The sequence below is a fragment of the Phyllostomus discolor genome, chromosome 3 (assembly GCF_004126475.2).
Source record: "Phyllostomus discolor isolate MPI-MPIP mPhyDis1 chromosome 3, mPhyDis1.pri.v3, whole genome shotgun sequence".
Lineage (NCBI taxonomy): Eukaryota > Metazoa > Chordata > Mammalia > Chiroptera > Phyllostomidae > Phyllostomus > Phyllostomus discolor.
Window position 1 is genome coordinate 117,204,634 of NC_040905.2, and position 24,360 is coordinate 117,228,993.

The following is a 24,360-nucleotide window of genomic DNA, read 5'->3' on the forward strand; positions in this document are numbered from 1 at the left end:
CCCCATGTATTACCCTCATGTAACTATCAACACAGACACACCATCCTCGTTTTGGGAGATGAGAAAACTAAGGCTCAGAGAAATTCAGTGCCCAGCCCTCTATCTCCTTCATGCCCAAGGCCGCAGAGATTCAAATCCAGGCCACCTAGTTCCAAGTACAGGGTTCTTTCTGACCCAAACATGGTTACCCTCAATGTCTTGATTATGCCACAGGCACTGTGGCATATTCTTAAGCCACATCAGTGACTTGAAAATTTTGAACTACGTGGTGGTTAAGAAAAAACAACACTGGGGCCCTGGCTGGGTAGCTCAGTTGGTTAAAGCGTCATCCTGATACACCCAGGTTGCGGGCTTGATCCCAGGTCAGGGCACACCCGAGAAACCATCAGTGAATGCAAAAATACGTGAAACAACAAAATAATGTTTCTTTCTCCCTTCCTCTCTCTCTCTAAAGTCAATTTAAAGAAACAGTAAAAGAGAACACTGGAGCTGTGTCCTTACAGGCATTTTCCTCATCAATGTGGGCACATCAGCATCAATAAATTCAAAATTTATTTTAAAATGTATCAGTTTATAAAGTGTACAAAGGAAATTTCCTTTCATTCTAGCTTTATCATTTTAGTATCGCTTTAAGTACTTCCACTAGCATCCAACTTTTACTTGTTGCCCAGAGTGGGAAGTGGAGGTATGGGTGCCAGACAGAGGGACACACAGTTCTTGTTAAACCACTTTTCACTGTATGCATGTACTTACATCTCTAGTCCATATTGGTAAAAACGCCTGTAAAACTTTGTTTACAGTTAATAAATCCAAGGAGACTGGGACGATATAAATTTCAAATGAACAACTCAAACCATTAAGACTATGCTGGCTTAAAAATAGTCTCCAGAGCAGAGGGCTGACAGGTCCCACGCGCCCACCCTGACGCACAGTGCATCGTGGCCGGGACTGAAGGCCCGTTAGGGGGCGCTGCTTACATCGTCATCCAGAGTCTCGTCATCTAACTCCTCCAGCTGGGCCTGGTTGTATCTGAACTGGATTCGATTCAACACCTCCGTGAGCAAGAGGACTAGGGCATCTTCGTACCTACGTGGCAGGGAGAAATTCAACATCAGGTGAAAGCAAACCTTTAGCCCAGGATTTCAAAAAGGCTTCCTGCACTATGAAAGGAATCGCGTCACGTACTGAATTACCATACAAAAGGAGCACCGAAACTGAACTTGGTTTACAGGTGGGCAAGTGTGTGTGTGGGAGCAGAACAGCAGCGTGGATATGCCTTCATTTAACTGCGTTCTGGCACATTCTTGATGGACTGACCCCTGTATCATTACATAATGTCCTTCCTTGTCTCTGTAGCAATTTTTGCCTTTAAGTAATTTTGTCTGATATTAGCATAACTAACCCAGACCTCTTTTGGTTATTGTTTGCATAGAATATCTTTTTCTATTCCTCTAATTTCAACCTATCTGTGTCTTTTAAACTGAAGTGAGTCTCTTGTAGACGACAGTTGGACCACTGGCTTTTAATCCATTCTGTTGATTTCTGGTCTTTAACTAGAAGTTAATCCTTTATATTTAATGTAATCACTGATAAGGAACGACTTCTGCCATTTTGCTATTTATTTTCTCTATATCTTTTCCTCAATTTCTTCATTTTGTGTTAAGTAGTTATCTAGTGTGCCATTTTAAATATCTTGGCATTTCTTTTACCATATATTTTTGGGTTATTTCTCAGTGGTTGCCGGGGAATTACAGGTACATGTATTAAATATGGATTAATCCAATGATTTTTTAACAACTACGAGAGGTAAATGGTATTAATGGTATTTTTTCTGATGAGAGAACTGCAGCTCACTGCTAGCTGATTTGAACCCAGGGCTCCCTAACTCAACACCCCATTTTCTCTATACACAGACCACCAATGGGCTTTGAGCCTGCTGAACCCACTCCCCCAAAGCTACTCTTTAGTCAGTTTTAAGAACACTTACACCCTAAATGAAGAAATGTAAAAAAGCCTGGGGAAACCCTGGCACTTTGATCTATGTCTAAGATTAATTTCTCACAGAAACACTTGAAGCCCAAGGCTTGGATATTGCTCACATGTGATAAGAACTTAACTCAGAAGACAAAAACTTACACGCAACAGCTGCTAACACAAGGGCCAACAAACCGCTAATTTGCAAGAACAAATCCTGTTGCCTAAACGCTTGCCTGTCCTGAAATGTCTCTCAGATAAGTTCAGGGATTGCTCCCACTCACAGAGCAAACCGTCCGTGCTGCTTATTCAGCTCTCAGTGCCAATTTCCTCTCCGTGCTGTGTGACGCTGGAGCTGACACTATGCAAAGCACATCTGTCCTTGGCCCTTTTAGGCTCTGTCGACAGGGTTGCAGCAGGGAGACAGGAAGGCAGTGGAGGGGACTGCATCCTCCCTATGGGCTGCTTGTCCCAGCAGTGTCACCCCAACAACGGTCACCTGGCAGTAATAACTGGCTCCAGGTTCCGGCTTGCACTCTCCCAGAACCAGCCTCACCACGCACTCCCAGACATGCCAGCGGCAGCCAGGTTATTCCCTCTCCTCAGAGGACTGAGTCCCGGTTGCACGCAGCCCCTGCTGGAGCTTCTGTGGCAGCGGGGTGCTTCTCTCCGCAGAGACGTGAGTTTAGCTGCCTGGGGTCCAGCCCTCTGATGCTCTCGTTTTTAATAATCCCAACCTCTTTCCTTTGTAGCCCTAGACCTGTAGTTGTCATCTGGAATCTCAGTGTTCCCCTTTTGCTTTTCCAGCCCTCTAAAATCATTTACTTGACTTCCTAGACTGAATTCTTAAAATAATTAAGTGTAGTTTCTGTTTTCCAGACAGGAGCCTAATAAACCATCCAGTGTATCTAGGTCAGTAGTAGGGCAACAATATAACCAAAGCCAGAAGTTCACCAGTGCCAAGATCAAATATAGCCCATTTAGTCTAAGAGTTATACAACTTGTCCCAACTGGTGTGGCTCAGTTGGTTGGGAGTCCACCACAAAGCAAAAGGTCACTAGTTCAATTCCTGGTCAGGGCACACTCCTAGGTTGCGGGTCCAGTCCCCGGTAGGCATGAGGCAACCTATCAGTGTTTCTCTCCCACATCAATGTTTCTGTCCCTCTCTTTCTCCCTCCCTTCCCTTCTCTCTGAAAATAAATAAAATCTTAAAAAAAAAAGTTACACAACTCATGTGATGAGACTCTGCAGAGAGAGAGTCTAAAGACCACTTAAAAATCCTCCTGAACTGACACACTGCAGAGCTCGGTGGGCACAGGAGCTCACTCACTAGGGGCAGAAACGAGACCCAGCCTTCCCCGTAACAATCTGCCCCCTCAGTGCTTATAAATGACTTAACAACCTAGATTACACTGGCAACTCAGCACGGCCCTGGAAGGGATACTGACAGAGAAAATCACTAATAAAATAGGCAACATCTGTGGGAAAAATTGCCAAGAAAATCAAAATCCCAGTTCAATATACTTCAGAGAAAAGTAAGATCAAACACTCAAGCCTGGAGCTTACATTTGCCATTTGCTCAGGACATAAATTCCTAAAGGTATACAAATTTCACACTATAATTTCTTATGACAAACCAAAACATTTTCACAATTTTGCTAGGAAAAAAAATCCACTTCAGACCATAGGACAGATAAAAATCTGTCATCTGTAAACCGCCTTGTTAAGCTAAAACAGAATTTAAAGACTTTGTAAGCAGAGGGTAACCCTAAATTAGACCTGGAATCCTTAGCAACCAGAGTCACTAACCGCAACTTAGGCTGGAAAAAAAAAATCACTTAGAAAATTGAGGCCTTCTTGGAACCAGGCCAAAGCTCACTCAGGCAACTCGTCTCCTGAAGGGTTTGGTACAAGGTGGGGGCCTACACAGTTGTGGCAGGCTCCGGCTGTCTACCCACTGCCCACTCCTCCCTTCCCTCCCTCCTTAGGAAGGGAAGGAGCGCTGGGCACTAAAGCCATCTGAAGGACTGCATTTCCTAGCCTCACTTGCAGAGGGTCAAGGCCTTATTAAAAGAAGTCATTGGGTGGGGCCCCTGAGAAAGTTTCTTTCATCCAACCTCTCCCCCTTCTGATGTCTGTCGATTCAGCACCCATTGTTAACCACAAGGTGACTGTGGACATGGAAAACATACCTAAAGCTAGTAGAGCACACAGGTAAAAGGATCCAAAATATTAGTCAACATTCAAAGAATGAGGCGACACTGACCATTTATCAAGGAAAAAGCAATCAGAAAATGCCAACCTCACAATCACATCCATGTTCGACTTTTAAAGCAGGTATTATAACCATCCTCCATGAGGTTCTTCAGATGGAAGGTGTTTTGAACTGAATTATGTTGAACTCCTAAACCAAAGTGTGACCTCAGAATTTTGCTAGGAAAGAAAATCCACTTCAGACTAGAGGACAGATAAAATCTGTCATCTGTAAATTGTCTTATTCAGCTAAAAGAAAATTTAAAGACTCTGAAAGTATCTGAATATAAGACTTACAAAAAGGTAGTAAAAGTTAAGTAGAGTCCTAAGGGTGGGCCCTGAATCCAATAGGACCAGTGCCTTTCTATGAAGAGGGAATGGCAAGAGAGAACACGCCTGCCCCCCACTCCCCCAAGCACAGAAGACAGGCCGTGAGAGAACAGAGAGAGCCAGGAAGGGGTCCTCACCAGAAAACGCATCTGCCAGCACCCTGATCTAGGATTCCAGTCTCCAGAGCTGTGAGAAAATAAACTTCTGCTATTTAAGCCAACCAGTCGATAGTGTTTGTTATGGCAGACAAAGCTAATTAATACAGAAGGTAATGACAATAAGAGAAAGGAACCTGGAAATTCAAAAATGAAGGGAAAGCAAGAGAAGTGGCAAATGTCTGGGTAAATACAATAGACAATAGACTCTCTCTCTCCTGTTAAGATCTTTAAAATATGATGAATGAAAGCAAAAACTGAAAATTATCCAATGAGGTTTTCAATGTACATAGATGTTAAACATATGACAACCTCAATATAAAAAAGAGAACGTAAAAGGACCTGTATGTTGCTAAGGTTTCCACATTACAGTGTAAGTGACGTGTGCAATGTTAAGTATACACACTGCAATACCAGAGCAGCCACTAAAAAAACCTCATGTAACGAGACCCAGTCACTCCACAGATACACTGGAAAAGAAAACTAAATGTGTGTGCAACTAACATAGTCTCAAAGGAAGCCAAACTGATAGAACTGAAAAGAGACAGATAAACCCACAATTACGCCTGGAGAATTTACCTTTCTCGGTAACTGACAGGATAAAGACAACATGCCGAATACAATCAACCAACCTGCCCTGACCTTCATAAAACACTTCACACAACAGCAGAAGAATGTACTCTTCAAGTACACGATGAATAATCACCAAGAAAACTAGTTAATAAAACAAACAAACCTTAACAAATTGAAAAGAACAGAAATCACACAAACTATGCTTACAGATAATATAAACTAGAAAATAATAATATGATGTATAGAAAATCTCTAAATATTGGGAAATTAAACAAAGAAGAAATCTCAAGAGAAATTTAAAAATACTCTAAACAATGAAAAAAAAATAGAACATGCTAAAATTTAGTGGATAAAGCTAAAGCACTGCTCTGATGGAAATTTATAGCATTAAATGTATAATATAAAATAGAGATAAACCTACAGATGTGTATGGCTCAAGCCACAGATGCAATTCCAAAAGCATCCCAACTTCTTCTGAAGTTAAATAAAATTCTACATGTTAAGGCAACTACATAGTAGGAGCTCAGTAAATATGAGGAATGAAAGAACAAATGAACAAAGAAAGAAATAAACACGGAGGCAATAAAGAGACAAAACCGCATGTCAGATAACTACAAAGGACTGAAGCAGAATCCTCGATAGCTTTTTCATCTCTATACGGAAGTAAATAACTAAGACCCCTGTCACTTGCTCTCTGAGGAAGTCAACAGCATGAATTTCTCTTGGCAGAAGCTAGAAAGCTACTGGAGCCTTGATTAACACGTATCTATTAATTGTATCAAAATGTCGTATGTCATAATGGCACTTCCTCTTTATTAAAGCAGAAAGGCCACTCGGGAAGAAAAGGGCAGCCATTTTTCTCACGCTCACCTACTTTTGTTTACAATCCAAACTAATGTCACCCGCAATCCCTGGCTGCTCTGTGGCCAGCTCCTGTCCGCGTTCTCATGACAACAGGTTCACGAGTCATGACTCAATAACTTTAGGTTGCTTAACTCACTTCAGGTTTCCTCATCTTCCTGTAAAAATAAGTTTCTACACCGGTGGCCCCTTTCACATTGACAAGCACAAAGAAAAGAGAGAGAGAGAAAGGGGAAGAAAACCAACACAAACTGACTGAACACTTCCTGCCAGCAAAGGCACTTTACACACACTGGTTCATTTAATTTTCTCAACAACTTATCAGGTAGGTACAACCATCCACAAAGCACAAATGAGGAAAAGGAGACAGAAACTCGGGTCTCTCCACACCATCTCAAAATGGCAAATCTGAACAATGAGGACGGCCCGCAACTCTGTGCAGCTGGGTATGCTACGGACACTAACACTGGGAGTCAAGTTCTCTAAAGCAGCAGCCCCCGACCTTTTGGCACCAGGGACCAGCTGCATGGAAGGCAACTTTTCCACAGACCAGGAGGGGGCAGGAGAGATGATTTACTCCACAGAGCAGGCGGGATGATTCTAGAGCATTACATGCAGGCTCACCTCCTGCTGTGCAGCCCAGTTCCTTACATGCCTGGACCCACACTGGTCAGCGGCCCAGAGGTTGGGGACCTCTGCTCTTAGAGTACCCACCAGCTCTGATCAAGAAGCTCTTGAGCAATCTTACTGAGCAAGGAACATGCACAGCTCCAGTTTCCAAGCTCTTAAAACCAAAAATAAATCCATGCACATTTGTGCTTCTAAATTTGTAGCCTACCAATGTCTACCACATTGTTGTGATGAATGATGCAAAACCTTTAAACCACAAGGGACAGGAACTCAGTGCTGCCTCTGTGACTTAACCACACCTTCATTTCCCACTTAAGACACTGAGAAAACATTCTTGACTACTTCCTGCAAGATTGGTTGCTTCTGAAATTCTGGCTCAAACCAGAAGTGATTCCAAAAGCACCCCAACTTCTTTCAGACATATTTTATCAGTTGAAAAACATTTGATCACATTTATAAGCTCTAGATAAAATGAATGTGGTAATTACCAGTATCGGCCGCTTCTGCAAAACAGAGCGCTCTGATATAATAGGGTCTTTTATAACCTAGAACAGTGGCTGTCCAACTTTCAAAACTTTCATTTAAAACCTTTTGAGAACACACTCATATAAATGTATAGTGTAGAAGAGGAAAGATAAAATGCATCAGTTATAGTTCAACTGTTTTCTTTGTGTGGCCCCGTGGACTACCTCATGCACAATTCCAGGGCGGTCTGCCACCCTGGACCGCTGGGGCTGTCTGGTAAGACAAGCGGGCCTTCAGATGACCGTCCCTCCTTAACAGCATAAACCGCAGACCAGCTTTGGAGGTTTTGAGTGTGGGTATTTTTATTCTTTAAAGGCATAAAAGTGTTATAATTGTATTTCTTTAAAAAGTCATGAAAAATTAGAAAGCCTCATTTTATGATAATTGAATGATCAATGAGAAAAATCCCTAGTGTTAAAAGTGGTCAGCCAGAACCACTGACAACCGTGGTATCAGATGATTATCAGATGACAGACACCTGGGCAGACAGGTCAATATCAGCAGAAAGGCCAAAAGCCTTCAGGCTCTCCGGGGGCCCTGTCACTTCACTCCACAATGTTATCAGGGTTGGGGTCATCACTGTGACCATGTACTGAGGGTCTGATACACGCTAGGTGCTATGCCAGGTATTCTGTATACATGATTTTATGGAAGCCTAGCCATCCTTCAAGACAAGTATTAGAATGCTAATTCTGCAAGAGGAAATGTGGTCAGCATATAACCTGACCAAAAGTAACTCTACTACCATGAAGCAGAAAAAGAATTTAAACTCTGCCACACTGCTCCTTCCAATTGTACAACAATCTGCAGTGTGCATTTAATAATCTGCTAGTGTACATTTTCTCAATAAGACCATATTTTCCACACATTTGTACTGTGCTTTAAAAATCATCTGCAGTTTATTAATTTCTCCAGTTTATTCTTCCAATGAGTCCAAGAGATATGAAAGAATATCTACCACTAAATACAGCAAAATTAGGCATAGTCTCAGGACCAAAGGATGCAGTAGTTGAGCATCCAAGAAGGAGAATTTGGCACAAGTACCTTTGCTTTGAAGAATCTCATTCAATAACACAATTACTTACAGTTGGCAAATTCACCAAACCAGGATCTACTGTTGTGTAATAAGGTTTCTGATACATGAATATACTACACCTGGCCCCAGAGCAACTTGGAAGCTATTTTGCAATCACAAAAATAGTATCTGGGAACAAAAGTACAAATGTTTAAACTTGAAATGCAAGTATTCTGTTTATAATTTTAAAAGCTCATAAAACCTCAGCAATAGAAAGGGCTTTGGAGGTTCTACCCAACCTCTTCCCAGGCGGGGATTCTCCTCACCACCTCCTTTTGGCACATTTCGGGGGGAAGGCGTGTTTGTGACCACCACCAACCACTGATGCCATGTACTGAGCACATATAATACGCCAGGCATTCTAGAGACATCAGCTTAGTGTTTCATTCCTGAAATAAAATAGTGACCACAGTGTGCAGGAAACACTTTCTGCCCACAAGAAAGAAAAATGAGCTTAAGGAACATGGGGGAAAAAATATGTCCCCTATTTTCTATTTTCAAAAAATACAATAAAAAATGTATGAAAGCAATCAATTATTTCTGGATTGTGGAATTACAGATAACTTATCTTCTTTACATTTTTCTATTCCTGGTTTCTAAAATAAATACCCTTTTTCATGGCAAGTATTCATTACACCTTTAGGAAATTTTCAAACACAAAAGGAGTAAGAATATAATGAACCCTAAGTTCCAACCAACTAAGTTCAATATTGACTATCAACACATAGCCAACCCAGGTCCCCCTCTATTCCCAGTGGATTATTTTAAAGCAAATCCTAGATGTCATGTTGTTTTATACAATAAAATACTTCAGTAATGCTATTAAAGAGAAAATAACAAAGACAATTATCATGCCTAAAAAATTAACAATACATATTACTTTTTTAATCAGAAAAAACTTTTCAGAAAATGAGATATTAAGGGGAAGAAAGAAGAAAATATTCAATGGCATTACTATCTAAACAGCTTACGTGACTCAGTTTCACCAAAGAGCTCTGGCTGCATGGTTGACCATTTAGGCCATAAAAAACAAATGGCAAAAATGACTAGTTCTAGATATCAACATTTCTGGGGTTTACCTGTTGAGAACTGCTTCTTTGTCTCCCAGACGACTTTTAATTTTACTTGTCAGATAGTCCAAAAAGAGTGTCCAGATATCCAAACAAGAGAAGTAACCTTCATGAGTAGGCTATGGTGCAAAAGAAATCCAGATAATGAAGTTACTTAATGCGAATACTCCTCAGAAGCACATCTACCAGTTTACTATTACCAGAATGTTACATCATAAGCCTAGATTCCCTCAACCTCCCGGTAACCACACTGGTGGTCTTTTAGTCAGTCTTCGCCATTAGAACCTGGTGAACCTAACAAGCCAAGGGCAGCATGGAACACATCATTAGGGAGATACTACATGGGACAAACTGAGTTACAAAATAAGCCAAGCAAACACCTATCTTAAAACCTGAGACTGTGATGAGGAAGACTCTTACAGATCTTCCAATTCATTTCTGTTTCATAGAGAAAGAAACTGAGAACCAGAGATATGATTTATTCAACGTCAGGGAAAGGAGCAGGTCCCTTTACCCCCGTCAAATGCTCTTCCCACTACATACTATTACAAAACCGAACGCAAGTTTCAGAGGCTCCAAAGGTGCCGAGTTTACACACTTGAATATTAGGAAAGACCATTTGCAATCTTCCTATATAACAGACCGAAAACGAGCTTGTTAAGTCCAACTCTCAGGTATTATCTCATCTGCAAAAGTAGGAGTGCCCAGCAGGCTCACAGCAACCTCTCACCTGGTGTCGATAAGGACAAAGTGAGAAGAGGAGAGACAGTCTTTGTAGGATCCTAGTGCTGGGCCATTTGCGTGACTGCAGTGACTCTCTCAAGAGCTTTGAGCTCCTATTTCATTTAAAATGTAGGCATTCTACTATCTAGTATCTAATCCTTCTCATACATATTTAGTTTCAACTTGTGGTCCCCCAATCCCTTACATATGCACTCAAATACTTCCCACCTACGAGGACTCTGGTTTCACTTGTGACTGCTTGACTGAACCACATAACTGGCAGCAGGATCAGGTGTAGGAAGAAATAACACCATCATATTGGATCGGTTTTCCTTCCATTTCTGATGCACAAGAAAATCCAGAAGTTTACATGGGCATGTATGGAATTTGCTCAAGAAGTAACTAATATTGGGTGGTAGCATGCCGTGGGAGTTCTGTACCTGGATGAGCCTAAGATGGGAAAGTGTAACTTAAAAAACAGCAGACCTCAAGCTCACAACCCCAGTGGGTGGCCCTGGAACGAGATGGCTGCAGTTCAATCAGGACTGCCAACAGGCCCATCCTCAGAAAAGAGAAAGACACTTCCTGTCTCCACCTCATACTTCACAAAACCCAGGATGTCCCTGACATGACATAAAATAGGCAGGAAAAGAACTGATAAGCCACGTGGAAATAAGACGGGAAGCCGGTGGGCAGCCACTTGACTTGCACAGCCAGGGGATGTTGTCTCACCCTGGCTTTGGCTTCCTGAGCTCCCCTCAAATCAGTCATCCAGTTCTCCTTCCTTGGTTTGAAAATACTCACCAGCCCCCTCCACACATAAATCCAGGACTTTTGGCTATGTCAAAGTACTTTGTAATTACACATGCCTTTGAATTGAAGATTTACTATGTGCCTCAAGGCCGGAGGCAGATAAACCTCTGTAAAACCTACAACACTGCCATCCACATCTGCACAGGCAGGCCCCACTGGGAGACCTTGTTCACTGCCCACGACCTGGCCTTGGACAGCTGCTGTGTGTACACATGGTTGAGGTCATAACGATGACAGGCTAACCACACTTTGAAAGTCATCCAACTTTTCAGAACTCTCCCAGACCCATACTGATCCAGGGAAGATTAACCACTAAAAATCCTGACACATTTCCTTAAGAAACTAATGACACCACTCTTATCTCCAAGTGGTTTGCAGTGGTTAGTTATCATTTGCATTGGCCTATATGATATTCACAATAGTCCTGGAAACGGGGCAGATATTATTTTTATTCTTCCCATTTTACAGACAAAGAAGCCAAGGCTCAGAAGTTACCTGCCCAAGGTGACAGGATAAGGAACAGAAACACAAATAGAATGTGGATTGTAAGACTCTGGGCCAGAGCCCTCCCCCACCCCCTCTACCATACTATTTCAGAGAGTTTTAGGAAGAAGGAGCAAAATGAAAAATGCAAGACCGAGAAGGAATTGGTAATGTTACAGTAATGGAAGGAACAGGAAGACAGCAATCATTCGCTTATAGACACCCCAGGACATCAACAAGCAAGGAAAGTGACAGTGGAGGCAAACGCCTGGTGACCACTAGTGGCTGGAGGGACTGCAGCAAGACACTTAAGGAAAGAAACAATGTAGGAAAAGAAAGAGAAGAGAAAAATGGTAAACGAAAGATACCAATACCATTTTTATCTTATTGCTATTCTTTCAAAATATTTACCAATAAACTTTTTATGAAATTTAGAAACAAAACACAAAAAATATTGAGTACACCCATAATAACCCTCTAGACAAGAGGAGAGACACATTTTCCCACTTTACCATATTTTGCCATGTACAACGCACTTCCTGTGCATGATGCACACCCACGGTTTTGTGCGCATTATTCATGGATTATTATGCCATTACACCCATGTATAATGCACATCCTTATTTTTCCCTCACAAATCTGGGCAATAAGTGCACATTATACACAGCAAAGTATGGTAAACTGTGATAAAGCAAGTCCTCACTATGAGTACATGAGAACTTAAAGCTTTTCTCTAGAGAGCACTTAATTTCTAATTCTTAAATCTTATCCCAAAACACTCTCCAACTACCAGCTTCTGACCCTACAGTGTGGCCTGCCATCTTTTCTCCACTCTGCCTCTCTGGCAAAGGGCTGCCTACCCTACAGTGAACCATACAAAACAGCTTCCAGTTTCCTGCCCCTCTGCTCAATGTTCAGAATCTGCCTCTGCCCGGACCAAAGGACACCACAGTCCAAGAGCCTGCACCAGAAAGGTCGGTCCTCACACAGGAGGCCAGGAGAGAAGGGAGCTCAGCTGACAGACCTGCAGGTAAAGGAGGAAGAAAGAAGCTTGTGGTTTGCTTCATTACCATACTATTTCTTTTCCCAGTATATAAATATAGTATATATAAGTATATAAAACCACCACTTTCAGTTCAGTGGAAAACTAACATGTAGGATTTTAGTGAAAGAATCATAAAAGATGAACACTGGGAAAGACCCTGAAGAGGCCCACTGCAGTCTCTCTCCCTCAGGTGAGGAAATGAAATCAAATGAAATTCAAGAAACTCTTCCAAGGACACAGACCTAACAGAAATAACCAGAGGTCAACACGAAACTTTTGAGTCCAAATCCAAAGAAGTAGCCCTAAGACATGCATACTAACACATTTTTTTAGCTTTCTTCCATACCACATACACTAAAAGAACCCTTTTTTCATAGAAAGAAAAAAAAAAAACGTAAGACATTTTCATTCCATTGTCCCCAAACAGACCCATCCTTTCTGACATCAGTACTGGCTTTTCTCTCTTTTATACCTGCTATACTTATTTATCCTAAGCATCTGTCAAATCCTCCTTTCTTCCTGTTCCCTTTAAAATTTCTCTGTACCCATCTCAAAACCTTCCCACCGCTGATGCCTCTTTCTCGTCCCCAGCCTCACGCTCCCACATGTCATCACCTCCTCCTGGTGCTCTGCACTCACTGCCCCTCTGTCGGACTGTGGCCATCCTCCTCCCCCTGCACCCTTCCCCGTTCCCAAGAAGGTTCACCCTTAACAGTAGGTGCTCTGACTTATGCACCAAGTGCCTCTGAAGAAAGGCTGGCTCATACACTAAATCCTTCCTCCAAGCCCCCCATCATACACACACACTCCTCCCAGCCTAGACCCTTGCCTCTCCTCTAGCCTCATTAAGCTACAACATTAATGGTTTAAACAACCAGATAAGCTCCTTACAAAATCAAATGCCCTCACTGGCGATTTCATCCCTAATATATACCAAAAGAAAGAGCTACATATGCACACCCAAAAATGTGTGCAAATACATTCCCTGCAACATGGTTCCTGGTCACCAAAACTGAAAGCAGCCCAAATCAGCAGTGGGATAAATTTTCAGATAACGACTTATTATATAAAGCAATGAAAAACAACAAACTACTGCCAAACAACACAGATGAATTTCACAAACATAATACTGAATGAAAAAAGCCAGACAAAACAAATAAACCTTGTATGTTTCCATTTAGAGAAGTTCTAAAACAGGCGAAACTAACCTGGGATATTAAAAGTCAAGATTGGGGTTACTTCTGGAGAAAAATGAGAGGGAAGTAATTAGAAAAGGACAGGAGGGGACTTCTGGGGGGTGCTGGTAATATGCCGTTTCTTGACTTAAATGGTGGTTACATGGCTTGTTCATTTTGGAAAAATGCATCAAGCCGTGCATGTGCGATTTATGAACTTTTCTGTGTGTTGTATTTGTTATATTTCAATAAAAAGCTGATTTTAAAACACAATGGGCACAAGGGACAGGGCATGAACGAAATGTCTACAACCGGACGGTGGCGATGACTGTGCAAGTCCATAAATTGAGAGAACACTACACACTGTACAATTACAATGGGTGGATTTAGTAGTATATACATCTTACCTCAATAATGCTGTTAAAATATATACAAACAAAAAAGTACTGGGTCACTAAAATGTAAATTCAATATAGGGAAGAACTTTGAAGGTTACATGCCTAGTTCCTGAAAATTTGTTGGGAAGAGGGGAACTAGATCCACCAAAACTTAATTCTTGAGAGCTTCCCTCTTTACAATCTCCTTGTGAGAAGTTTAAGTGACAGCTTTAGAACCAAGGCCCTAATTTCAGAGTTTTTCTATATTTTGCTTCTCCAACATCATAGTTAAGAGAGCACAGACCGTATGGGTTCAAATCCTGGCTCCATCACTTCCTTTATGATCCTGGGCAAGTTCTCTGTGCCTCAGTTTATTTATCTGTAAAGTGCAGCTGAAGATTATAATAATACCTACCTCACAAGGCTGCTATGAAGGATAAATGTGTTATTCTTCACATAGTAAGCACTATATAATGTTTGGGAAATAAAGTAGTTCTTTCTCCTGAAAATAACAAAGTAGACTTTTGGAAGGCAGGGATGGGCAGTTCCAGTGCATTACCTGATGAAATGTGTACTTAAACAAAAGTGTCAAGAACTCCACCACAGGAAACTGGGAGTAGGACTCAATTCTTCTTAGGTGAACACTCACAAAGAGCCGCAGAAAGTCAGTAAACTTCTCGATGTAGCTAAGTACGACAAGAAGACAAAAGGTGACAATAAGACACACAGCCACCTCCTTAGAAGAAAACTCAAATTCAGTCCAAATTTCTTTCAGTAAAGAACTATACAAATTTATATTTTCAGTTAAAAATATAAAGGCCTGTGACAATTACCTACAGGTCAGGCAACCTTTCATCCCATTACCACCTGAAACATAGCAGAAAAGCAACTTTAATCCTCAAATACCATCTACTAAAGCATCTTATAAACTAGTGCTCTTATATTTTCTAATTCATTAGTGGTATGGCGCGATTAAAGTGGAAAGAAATGGTACTAAAAGTCAATGGGCAAATCACGTGTGCCATTTTAATGTAACAGGTCTGGAAGGCTGGTTTTCTTTGCTAGGAGGCCAAAATATTAAAAATGAATATGCTAAACACACACACACACACGCACAAAACAAAGCAAAGCTATACAAAAGGCATGGCATCCAGGTAAGACATATTCAAGCCTGCCCCGTGTTTAATTAGCTCCCAGTGGTAATTAAACACAGCACATCCCAATCCACTCCAAAGTGATTTCAAAAATAAGCGAAGAAGGCTGGCAGAGCTGGAAAAGCCTTGGAACAATGAATCTGATGCTTTATTTTACAGAGAGGCCCAGAGAGAGAAAGGCCTTGATCGGCCCAAGGTCACTCAGCCAGCTCACGGCAGAAGGGAACTACCATCCGCTCCCAACTCAGTGCTCTCTTTTCACATCAGTGAATCCCCAGTCATTTCCCAGAAGAGTGTGGGTCACAGCTGCAAGGATAAGAGACTTTGTTATTAAACACACAGCACGTCACCACTCTCACATTTCAGAACTGTCATTTTAAGCCCCTAAATACCAAAAGGTGATTAGAAAATGAGATGGATGTATCTCCATAAATCACATTTCAAAGACCAATTAAAAAAAAGATACAGACATAATAGGCCCTAGCCAGAAATTAAATAATGGTTAAAACCAATTCTGAAGCTCATAACTACAAAAACAACCATTTTTAAAGCACAGACATATGAAATAATAAAGGGGAGGAAGAAGACTATAGTTCAGAGGAGCAAAATTAGACCATAAATACAATGTTCCATGTTGTTCCTGGGACCTATCACCCTGTGAGTGGCCCAATGGTCTGACCTCCACACATATGTAAACTTCTTTGCAGCTAAAATAACAGTGATTTATGTGATAAGGATCTTGGGGCCAAATACTTGAAGAGCAGTAAGGCACTGGAATCGACTTTTTAGAAAAGTAAAAAGACACTTCTCTCTGATGCCTTTAAATCACCAATACTAAATGAGCAGGGACTCCTCATTCCTCACTCTGCTTATTACAGTGTATTTTTATATGGATTTTCAAATTCACCAATCCATTTACCCCTCTTTAGGAAGACGCACTCAATTCCCTACCACCCATAAAAAATAAAGAGATGTCATGGGTAAAATATCCCGCAATCTCACTTTTATTTTAATCTCCAACTCAATTTTTTAGAGAATGCACACAAGGCTGTGCAGTAGCTACAAATTTTATTTCACCTCATTTTCTTTCCCTTGCCCACCTTCTGGTACAGGTGCTCATGAGCAGTGGAGAGTTAGGAAAAAGGCAGTGGTGGAGACGAGAAGCAGAGAACCTGGTTAAGTAGCTCCTAAACAACTGAGAACGGACTTAGCTGTTTAGAATTAGAGGTGGGGGACCCGAGAGCCAGGAAGCAAGCACACACTATCGTTTATGTCACCTTTCTGCTTCCAGGCACCTCTCAGCTTTCACAGGGCAATAGGAAGCATAGAATTAAAATATAAAACCAAGAGCATAAAAGTTACACATAACAAAATCAGTGCAAAGACAGATAATCCATAATGACATTTCTATACCACCTGAAGGTGAGCAGTCCCAAACACTATGCTACAAGTAAAAATCAGAAGGGCTGACACTTAACACTCGATATAGGCAGGGAGATTTTCTCTTTAACATATGAAAATACAGCCTTTCTTAACCCATGCTGGAAAAAAATATAAAATTGTGTTTGAATACTGATGTCTCCAAATTTATATACAAAGCTATTACCAAATGATAAAAAAAAACAAAACATACTACCACACCAGATTATGAGTTTTTTGTTGTTATACAGATAAATTTTATACAAAGCTTGCTTACAATGAAACAAACCAAAATAACCTTATATACCAATTTTTTAACTTTAGAAAAACATTAAAATTGCTAAATTTAAAAAGCACTAAAACCATCTTAACTTTAGGTGCTTTATATTGTTATTTAGTCTAAGGAAAAGGAAATGGATTAACTGTGTATAGCTTAATAACAGAAAACAAGGCAAGGAAAACTGATCAGAATATTAACTTTGGCTGCCAGGCAATCTATACATATTTACTATTTCAACATAATTTGTCTGCTTGGAAGTGTCAGAAGAATCAACATGACGGTGTTAATAGAGGTTTCAATTTCCCCTCTTGCTTCTGCCCTGCAGTAGCATACATTAGTGGAAGCTGTGAGACAGATGAATGACATCATCTACAGGAGAAATAAATGAGACCATGCCTCAGGGTAGGTACTGTGAGGGAGGCATCTTGTAGGGCACTTAAGAAAGAAAAGTTAGGTAATTTTAGACTCCATTCAAAAGGACAACCCCCCCCCCCACACACACAAGTGTGTGCCATGTCAGCCCGTGCACACATGAACAGCTCTCCTTTGTTTTCATGAACACTTGCCATGTGTGTGAAGCTTACAGTAGAGTAACATTCCTATATGCTGCCTGATGTTCACTTGGGAAGTCAAACAGTAAAAACTGACAAGCCACACCAAGTGAGAAAGGGTGATTGTAACTCCTGTACCTCCATGGACCTCCTCTCCTGTTCTTGGCTACGCATGAGCAGCAGTCTCAGTTCCTGCAACACCTCAGACCTGCAGGCAAATAGTGAGGAGAAGGGGGAAGACGGGGGGAAGGGAGGACAGGAGATGGATGGGGAAAAAAGACAACAAACCTACACAATTCACAAGCACTTTTCAAACTCACCTCATTTCCCTTAACCACCCTAGCCCATCCAGCTGAGCTTAGACTTATTGGTACACACCTACCTTTCTGTTCCTCACCAGAAGCCCCAAATTTTGAAACCCAAGAGGACTACAGACACCATGCAGAATACTCTTGATAACTAATCAAGGCCCCTTTTCAGGGCACAGCCAGCTTCACACCTGTTTTTATTACCTCTCATCCAGTTCTTCTAGCCTGCTCTTCACCGTGTGGGCATTGTTATCCTTGGTGATTTTCTGCAGGAGGTAGAAAGTCTGCTGGAACATACGCAGTAAATACTCCTCAAATTCCATAGGCACACAGTTCTTGGACATGAGTTCATTGATGCAGGACATGGCCAGGACCCCAAGCCGGCCGCGTTCCTGACCCAACACACAGTTCTGGCTGTTGCCGTTAACTGATGCCATCTTTCTGGCCCGGATGTCACAGCCAAAGCGCGCAAAGTGGAAGATGGTGGTAAGAAGGGACGGGGTGATGCTGGCAGACAGAGGAATCCAACTGAAGAGATGGGCCAGGCACTCCAAGGCCAGGGAACAGATATACTCACTCTCCGCATCGAGGATGGGGATTGGCTGATTCAACAGTTTGGCTGAACTAGGACTTTGCAACAGGTTACTCAGTAAGTCACCTGAAAATACAAAAGGCTTTTAAAATCTACACTATCAAATCTCTTACAACCCAATTTAAATAACTCTCCTTCAGGGCCCTGGCTGGCATAGCTCAGTGGATTGAGCGCGGGCTGCGAACCGAAGTGTCACAGGTTCGATTCCCAGCCAGGATACATTCCTGGGTTGCAGGCCATAACCCCCAGCAACCACACATTGATGTTTCTCTCTCTCTCTCCCTCCCTTCTCTCTCTAAAAATAAATAAATAAAAACTTTTAAAAAATAGTTAAAAAAATAACTCTCCTTCAAACAAACAAACAAACAAACAAAAATAAACATTACTATAAAACAATGGTTCTCAAAGTTTGGTCCAGGAACCCCTGAGGGGAGTCCCCAAGACCCTTAAGGGAGCTCACAAAAGAATCCTATAAGTTATTCTGCTTTCTCACTTTTACTATCTCACAAGTGTACAACAGAGCTTTACAGAGGCTATATCACTTGTGATAGCCAACAGAGGGGAAGCAAAAGCTCTCTTTCACTAAGCCGCATAGTGGATTTCCAGTCAAGACGGCAGCATAGCTCACCTCACACAACCTCATCAAAGTTACAACTAACTTATAGAACCACCACCACTGAGAACCATCAGAAATCAAGTTGAATGCTTTTAAATTGTGTACTACTTTTTACAATTTACACCTTTCATTTGCCCTTTTTAATCTCATTTATAAACATTCTTGAATATTTTGTTGATCCAGTCTCTTACAATCCTCAAAACCAATCTTAGTAGTAGTTGAAATTCAGTCAATATTTATTAAATGAATATTTGGACAACTGTACTTCCAGTCAAGATGACAGTGTAGGCAGACATGGCTCGCCTCTTCACACAACCACATCAAAACTACAACTAAAATACAGAACCACCATCACTCAGAACTGTCAGAAATTGAGTTGAATGGAAGTCTGACAACTATGAAATTAAAGAAACCAATCCACCTAGAGTGGTAGGAAGGACAGAGACGTGGAATGGGCTGGTACCACACCCACATATGGTAGATAAAAATTTGGAAGGGATATCTCAGGAGCGAGGATTCCCAGCCCCACATCAGGCTTCTACTGACAGGCAGATAAGTCCCCGTAACTTCTGGCTGCAAAAGCCAGCAGGGACTCATATGGTAGAAGAAACTTCTGGAGTCCCAAGTTCCTCTTAAAGAACCCACACACAGACTCACCTACTCAGACTCATTCCCTCTCAACTCCAGCACCGGGGTTGCAGCTTGCAAGGCACCAGTGGCATACAGGGAAGACGAGAAGGATCTGGCATCAAAGTGAGAGTCGGGGAACAGCTTTTTCCCAGACAGAAAGGCCACTGTCCCTTTTATGGATCCTCCACCCATAGAGCCACAGAGCTGCAGGCTAGTGCCATGTCTGAGACTCCATCAACCTGGTTAAGACTGTTTGCCCCAGCCTAGAGATCCCCTGAGACTCCAGTCCTACCTAGAGTCCTACACCTAACTTAGTGCCCACCCAAGCTATTAAGAGACTTTTCCATATGAATGACTCATCTTGGCTCATGCTTCACAACTTTCTAAACCCTCTCAAACAAGCAACAGTCCCCCTAGCTCTTGCTTAGTGGCCCTAGGCATGGCACTAGCAGCAGCTAGCCTAGATTCACAGCTTGGCTTCACCTGGGAATCTCCAAGCAAAAGCAGCAGTCATCTTAGACTGCTTTAGAGCCCAGGTAGGATGGCCCCAAGCAAAACACAGGTGGGGGCTGACCTTGGCCTGCACCACACAGGAAACCACAAAAGCCTGTGCACCTAGTGGACAATATCAGATCATGCTGGAGCACCACCACCCTGCCCCTGCACAGCTGATCCTCCACGGAGGGCAGAGGTTGGTGGTCAGTGGTCACAGCCAATCCTTGCAGCTGACTAGCCTACGTAAATCCCTCCCATTGACCTGCCAATAGCAATCAAGACTCAACTACAAGAGGAGAGTATACTCAATACCTAGCTTGGGTGATAGGGGAGGCTGTGTCACTGGACCCTTCAGGACATCAACTACATCAGGCCACACTACCAAGACAGAGTCGTGGCAGCTCTATCTAATACATAGAAACAAACATAGGGAGGTTGCCAAAATGAGGAGACAAAGAGACTGAATGAAAAAACAGATCAAAATTCCAGAAAAGAACTAGACAAAATGGAGATAAGCAATCTTTCTCCATTTAAAACACTGAAAAGTTCAAAACACTGGTTATACGGATGCTCAAGAAACTTAGTGAGGACCTCAACAGCATAAAAAAGATCCAATCAGAAATGAAGGATACAGTAATTGAAATATAAAACAATTTACAGGGGAACAACAGTTGAGTGGATGAAGCTGAGAATCAAATCAATGATTTGGAACATAAGAAAGCAAATAACAACCAATCAGAACAAGAAGAAAAAAGAATCCAAAAAGTGAGGATACTGTAAACAGCCTGTGGGACAACTTTAAGAGATCCAATGTTCACCTCATAGGGGCAGCCAGAAGGAGAAGAGAAAGAGCAAGAAATTGGAACTCTATTTGAAAATATAGTGAAAGAAAACTTCCCTAATTTGATGAAGAAAATAGACGTGCAAATCCAGGAAGCACAGAGAGTCCCAAACAAGATGGATGCCAAGAGGCCCACTCCAAGACACATCATAATCAAAATGCCAAAGGTTAAAGATAAAGAGAGAATCTTAAAAGCAGCGAGAGAAAAGCAGTTAGTTACCTACAGGGAAGTTCCTATGAGACTGTCAGCTAATTTCTCAAAAGAAACTTTACAGGCTAGAAGGGACTCACAAGAAATATTCAAAGTAATGAAAAGCAAGGACCTACAGCCAAGACTGCTTTACAAAGCTATCATTTAGAATGGAAGGGCAGATAAAGCGCTTCCTCAGATAAGAAAAAACTAAGGAGTTCATCATCACCAAACCATTATCATATGAAATACTAAAGGGACTTATTTAAGAAAAAGAAGATCAAAACTATGAACAATAAAATGGCAATAAATACGTAACAACTGAATCTAAAAAAACAACTAAGCAAATAAGAAGAACAGAGTCATGGATACAGACAGCATTTTTTTAATAGGTTGTTTGTTTGTTTGTTTGTTTTTAGAGAGAGGGGAAAGAAAGAAGAAAGAGAGGGAGAGAAACATCGATGTATGCTTTCTTCTCACATGCCCCTTCCTGGGGACCTAGCCAGAAACCCAGGCATGTGCCCTGACTGGGAATTGAACCAGTGACCCTTTGGTTCACAGGCCAGCACTCAATCCACTGAACCACACCAGCCAGGGCTACAGAGAGCATTTCGATGACTGCCAGATGGGAGGGAGGTATAGGGGAATGGGTGAAGAGGTGAAGGGATTAAGAAATACAAATGGGTAGTTACCAAATACTCGGTGGGATATATGGCACAGTACAGAGAATGGAGTAAAGAACTTACATGCATGACCCATGGACATGAACAATGGTGTGGGGATTGCTTGAAGGAGTGAGGGTTGTTTGGTGGAGGGGCACAAAGGGGGCAAAGTTGGGGCAACTGTAATAACAATCAATAAAATATAATTTTAAAAAATTAAAAATAAAAAATAGTGCCACACAGTAAAGAAACTTGCAAAGATGTAAAATAATGTTACTCTTCTCAGTAAATGTCTCTGTTTGCTTTGGAAAAGTTCTTTTTCATTAAAATATATTATGTTTATATAAAAGATTCATCAGTTATTTTAAAATTAATTAATACATATTTGTAAATTTTCTGCTTTACTATCTTTGAGCACCTCAACATTTTTAAGAATCAAGGAGTTCTGGGTGAGGGTTGACAACATGGGTAAGAGAAGTCAAAGGGTCCGAACTCCCAGTGATGACAAACAAGCCCTGGGAAGTAACATGCAGCACTGCTACTGTAGCTAACGGTACTGGACACACTGTTTTCAGTTGCCGAGAGATGTCTTATTAAAGAGCTCATCTCAAGAAAAAAATATGTAAACTAGGCAAGGTGATGGATGTTAACCTATTATGGTGATCATTTCACGATATATACATATTATCAAATTGTTGTGTTGTACACCTTAAACTAACAGTGATATATGCCAAGGACACCTCAATTAAAAAAAAAAAAAAAAAAGGAATGGGACCCAGAGACCAAAAATTTCAAAACTACTGGGCTACTCAAGAGAGGTCTGTGGACCTGCACCATCAGCATCTCTGGGAGCTTGTCAGAAAATACGAACCATCAGGCCCCATCCTACACACGCCTATGTAGTAGAACCAGAAGAGAGAGGGCCCAGGGATCTCAGTTTCTAGAAGGTCTCCAGGGTGATTCTTATGCTTAATTTTTGAGAAGCACTGGACTAAAGATAATCATGTAAAATGAAATGGGGGGAAGGTATAAAATGGTTTTAGAAAAGACAAAAGAAAAAATATTCAAAACCATAACAAGAAGAAAATTTCCCTGAAGTTGTGACTATACAAAATAAAAGAACTTATTCTGCCCCTCCCAAAAATGATAAAGTGCACTCAATACTAAAAACTTCAGGTTTAAGAAAGAAATGTAGGCAGGAAAAACACACATACAAAGAAGAAAACACTGAATTCAGATTCCTCCACTGCAACATTCAAAGCAAGAAAACAGTGACGCAGTGTCTCCAAGTTCTGGGGCAAAGAGTAACTTAACCCACAGCTCTCCTTTGAGTATAAAGAAAGGTGACATTTTCTCAAACATGCAATGCTACATAGTACATTGCCCACAGGTTCCTCTTGAGGAGGATACTGAACCATAAAATCATGCGAATGAAGTGATAAATAAAAGTAAAGAATTAAGGAATGGAGAAGCTGTGGCAAAGGGACTGGGCAAGCACTGAATTAAATATAGAAGGGTGTGCTTTCTCAACTTTCACAAGCAAAAAGTCTCTATAGACATATGGTCTAAAATTAAAACATGGAGTAAGAAACTGGCTTTCATAATCTTTTTTTTTAACCTTAGAGATATCTTTTACAAACAAATATTGCTTGTGGAAAATGCATCTCAGGGTCAGCAATTCCTTCCATCTAATACTTCTGTTAAATTGAAATAAAACCAAAATGCAATTGTTTTGATTAAAAAATAAAAATTTATGATACAATGCCCTTTTGCCTTTTTATTCAGTTGTATCTCTCTTTATCAATGTATAGGCCACAGGTGGCAAACACAAGGCCCGTGAGCCAAATCCGCCCTCCACCTTGTTTCATCCAGCCCAGCGCCCTGTTTCTAGCCGGCAGCAGCGCTGAGCTCCTTGCCCCTGGTTAAGGAGTGGTTACATTTACACAGTCCTAAAATTACATCGGCCCTTTGAAGGCAACCGTGAGGCTGATGTGGCCCCTGGTGAAAATGAGTTTGACGCCCCTGGTACAGACAGATGTCTGGAATGAGGTTATTTCTGTATGGTCGAATACTCGGTAAATTTTTACATTTTATTTTGTACCTTAACCTTAGCAGTTTTTGAAGGTTTTAGTCTCAGAAGCCCTTTAATGCTCTTAAAAATATTTGGGTTTTTTCTTAAAAATAATATTAAGGACACCAAAAAGCTTTTGTTTATATAGGCCATTTATACTGATATTTGTCATATTAGGAATTAAAACGGAAAACTTTTCAAATATTTAATAACAATAAACCCATTACATGTTAGCATAAATAAGACCTTTTCAAATGAAAAAAACTACAATTTGCTTCCCCCAAAATAGTGAGAAGAATAGCACTGTTTTTTACAATTTTTGGAAATCTCTTTAATATCTGGCTTAAAAGAAGATAACCTGATTCTCTCATCTGCTTCTGCATTAAATCTACTGCAATTTGTTGTTTTCACTTGTATTAAGAAAACCCAGCTGCACATATAGATATATGACTAAAAAAGAAAAAACATAACTGTAGCTATTCCTTAATG

The 24,360-nt window shown here is 41.1% G+C and overlaps 1 protein-coding gene across 6 annotated transcripts in view; it reads right to left on the reverse strand.

The window, feature by feature from the left end:
• XPO6 (exportin 6) overlaps window positions 1-24,360 on the reverse strand; it is a 117,049-nt gene that overhangs the window by 37,168 nt on the left and 55,521 nt on the right. For 4 of the 6 annotated variants that reach the window (XM_036021191.1, XM_036021189.1, XM_036021188.1 and 1 more), the window contains 7 exons: window positions 17,979-18,432; window positions 17,605-17,674; window positions 16,494-16,518; window positions 14,896-14,929; window positions 14,622-14,748; window positions 9,456-9,565; window positions 978-1,086 (listed from right to left, as the gene is read on the reverse strand). In XM_036021191.1, coding sequence (XP_035877084.1) covers window positions 978-1,086; window positions 9,456-9,565; window positions 14,622-14,748; window positions 14,896-14,929; window positions 16,494-16,518; window positions 17,605-17,674; window positions 17,979-18,432 — 929 coding nt within the window. The remainder of the gene's footprint in view (window positions 1-977; window positions 1,087-9,455; window positions 9,566-14,621; window positions 14,749-14,895; window positions 14,930-16,493; window positions 16,519-17,604; window positions 17,675-17,978; window positions 18,433-24,360) is intronic. The other 2 variants (XM_036021190.1, XM_028506913.2) reach the window with 1 other exon arrangement.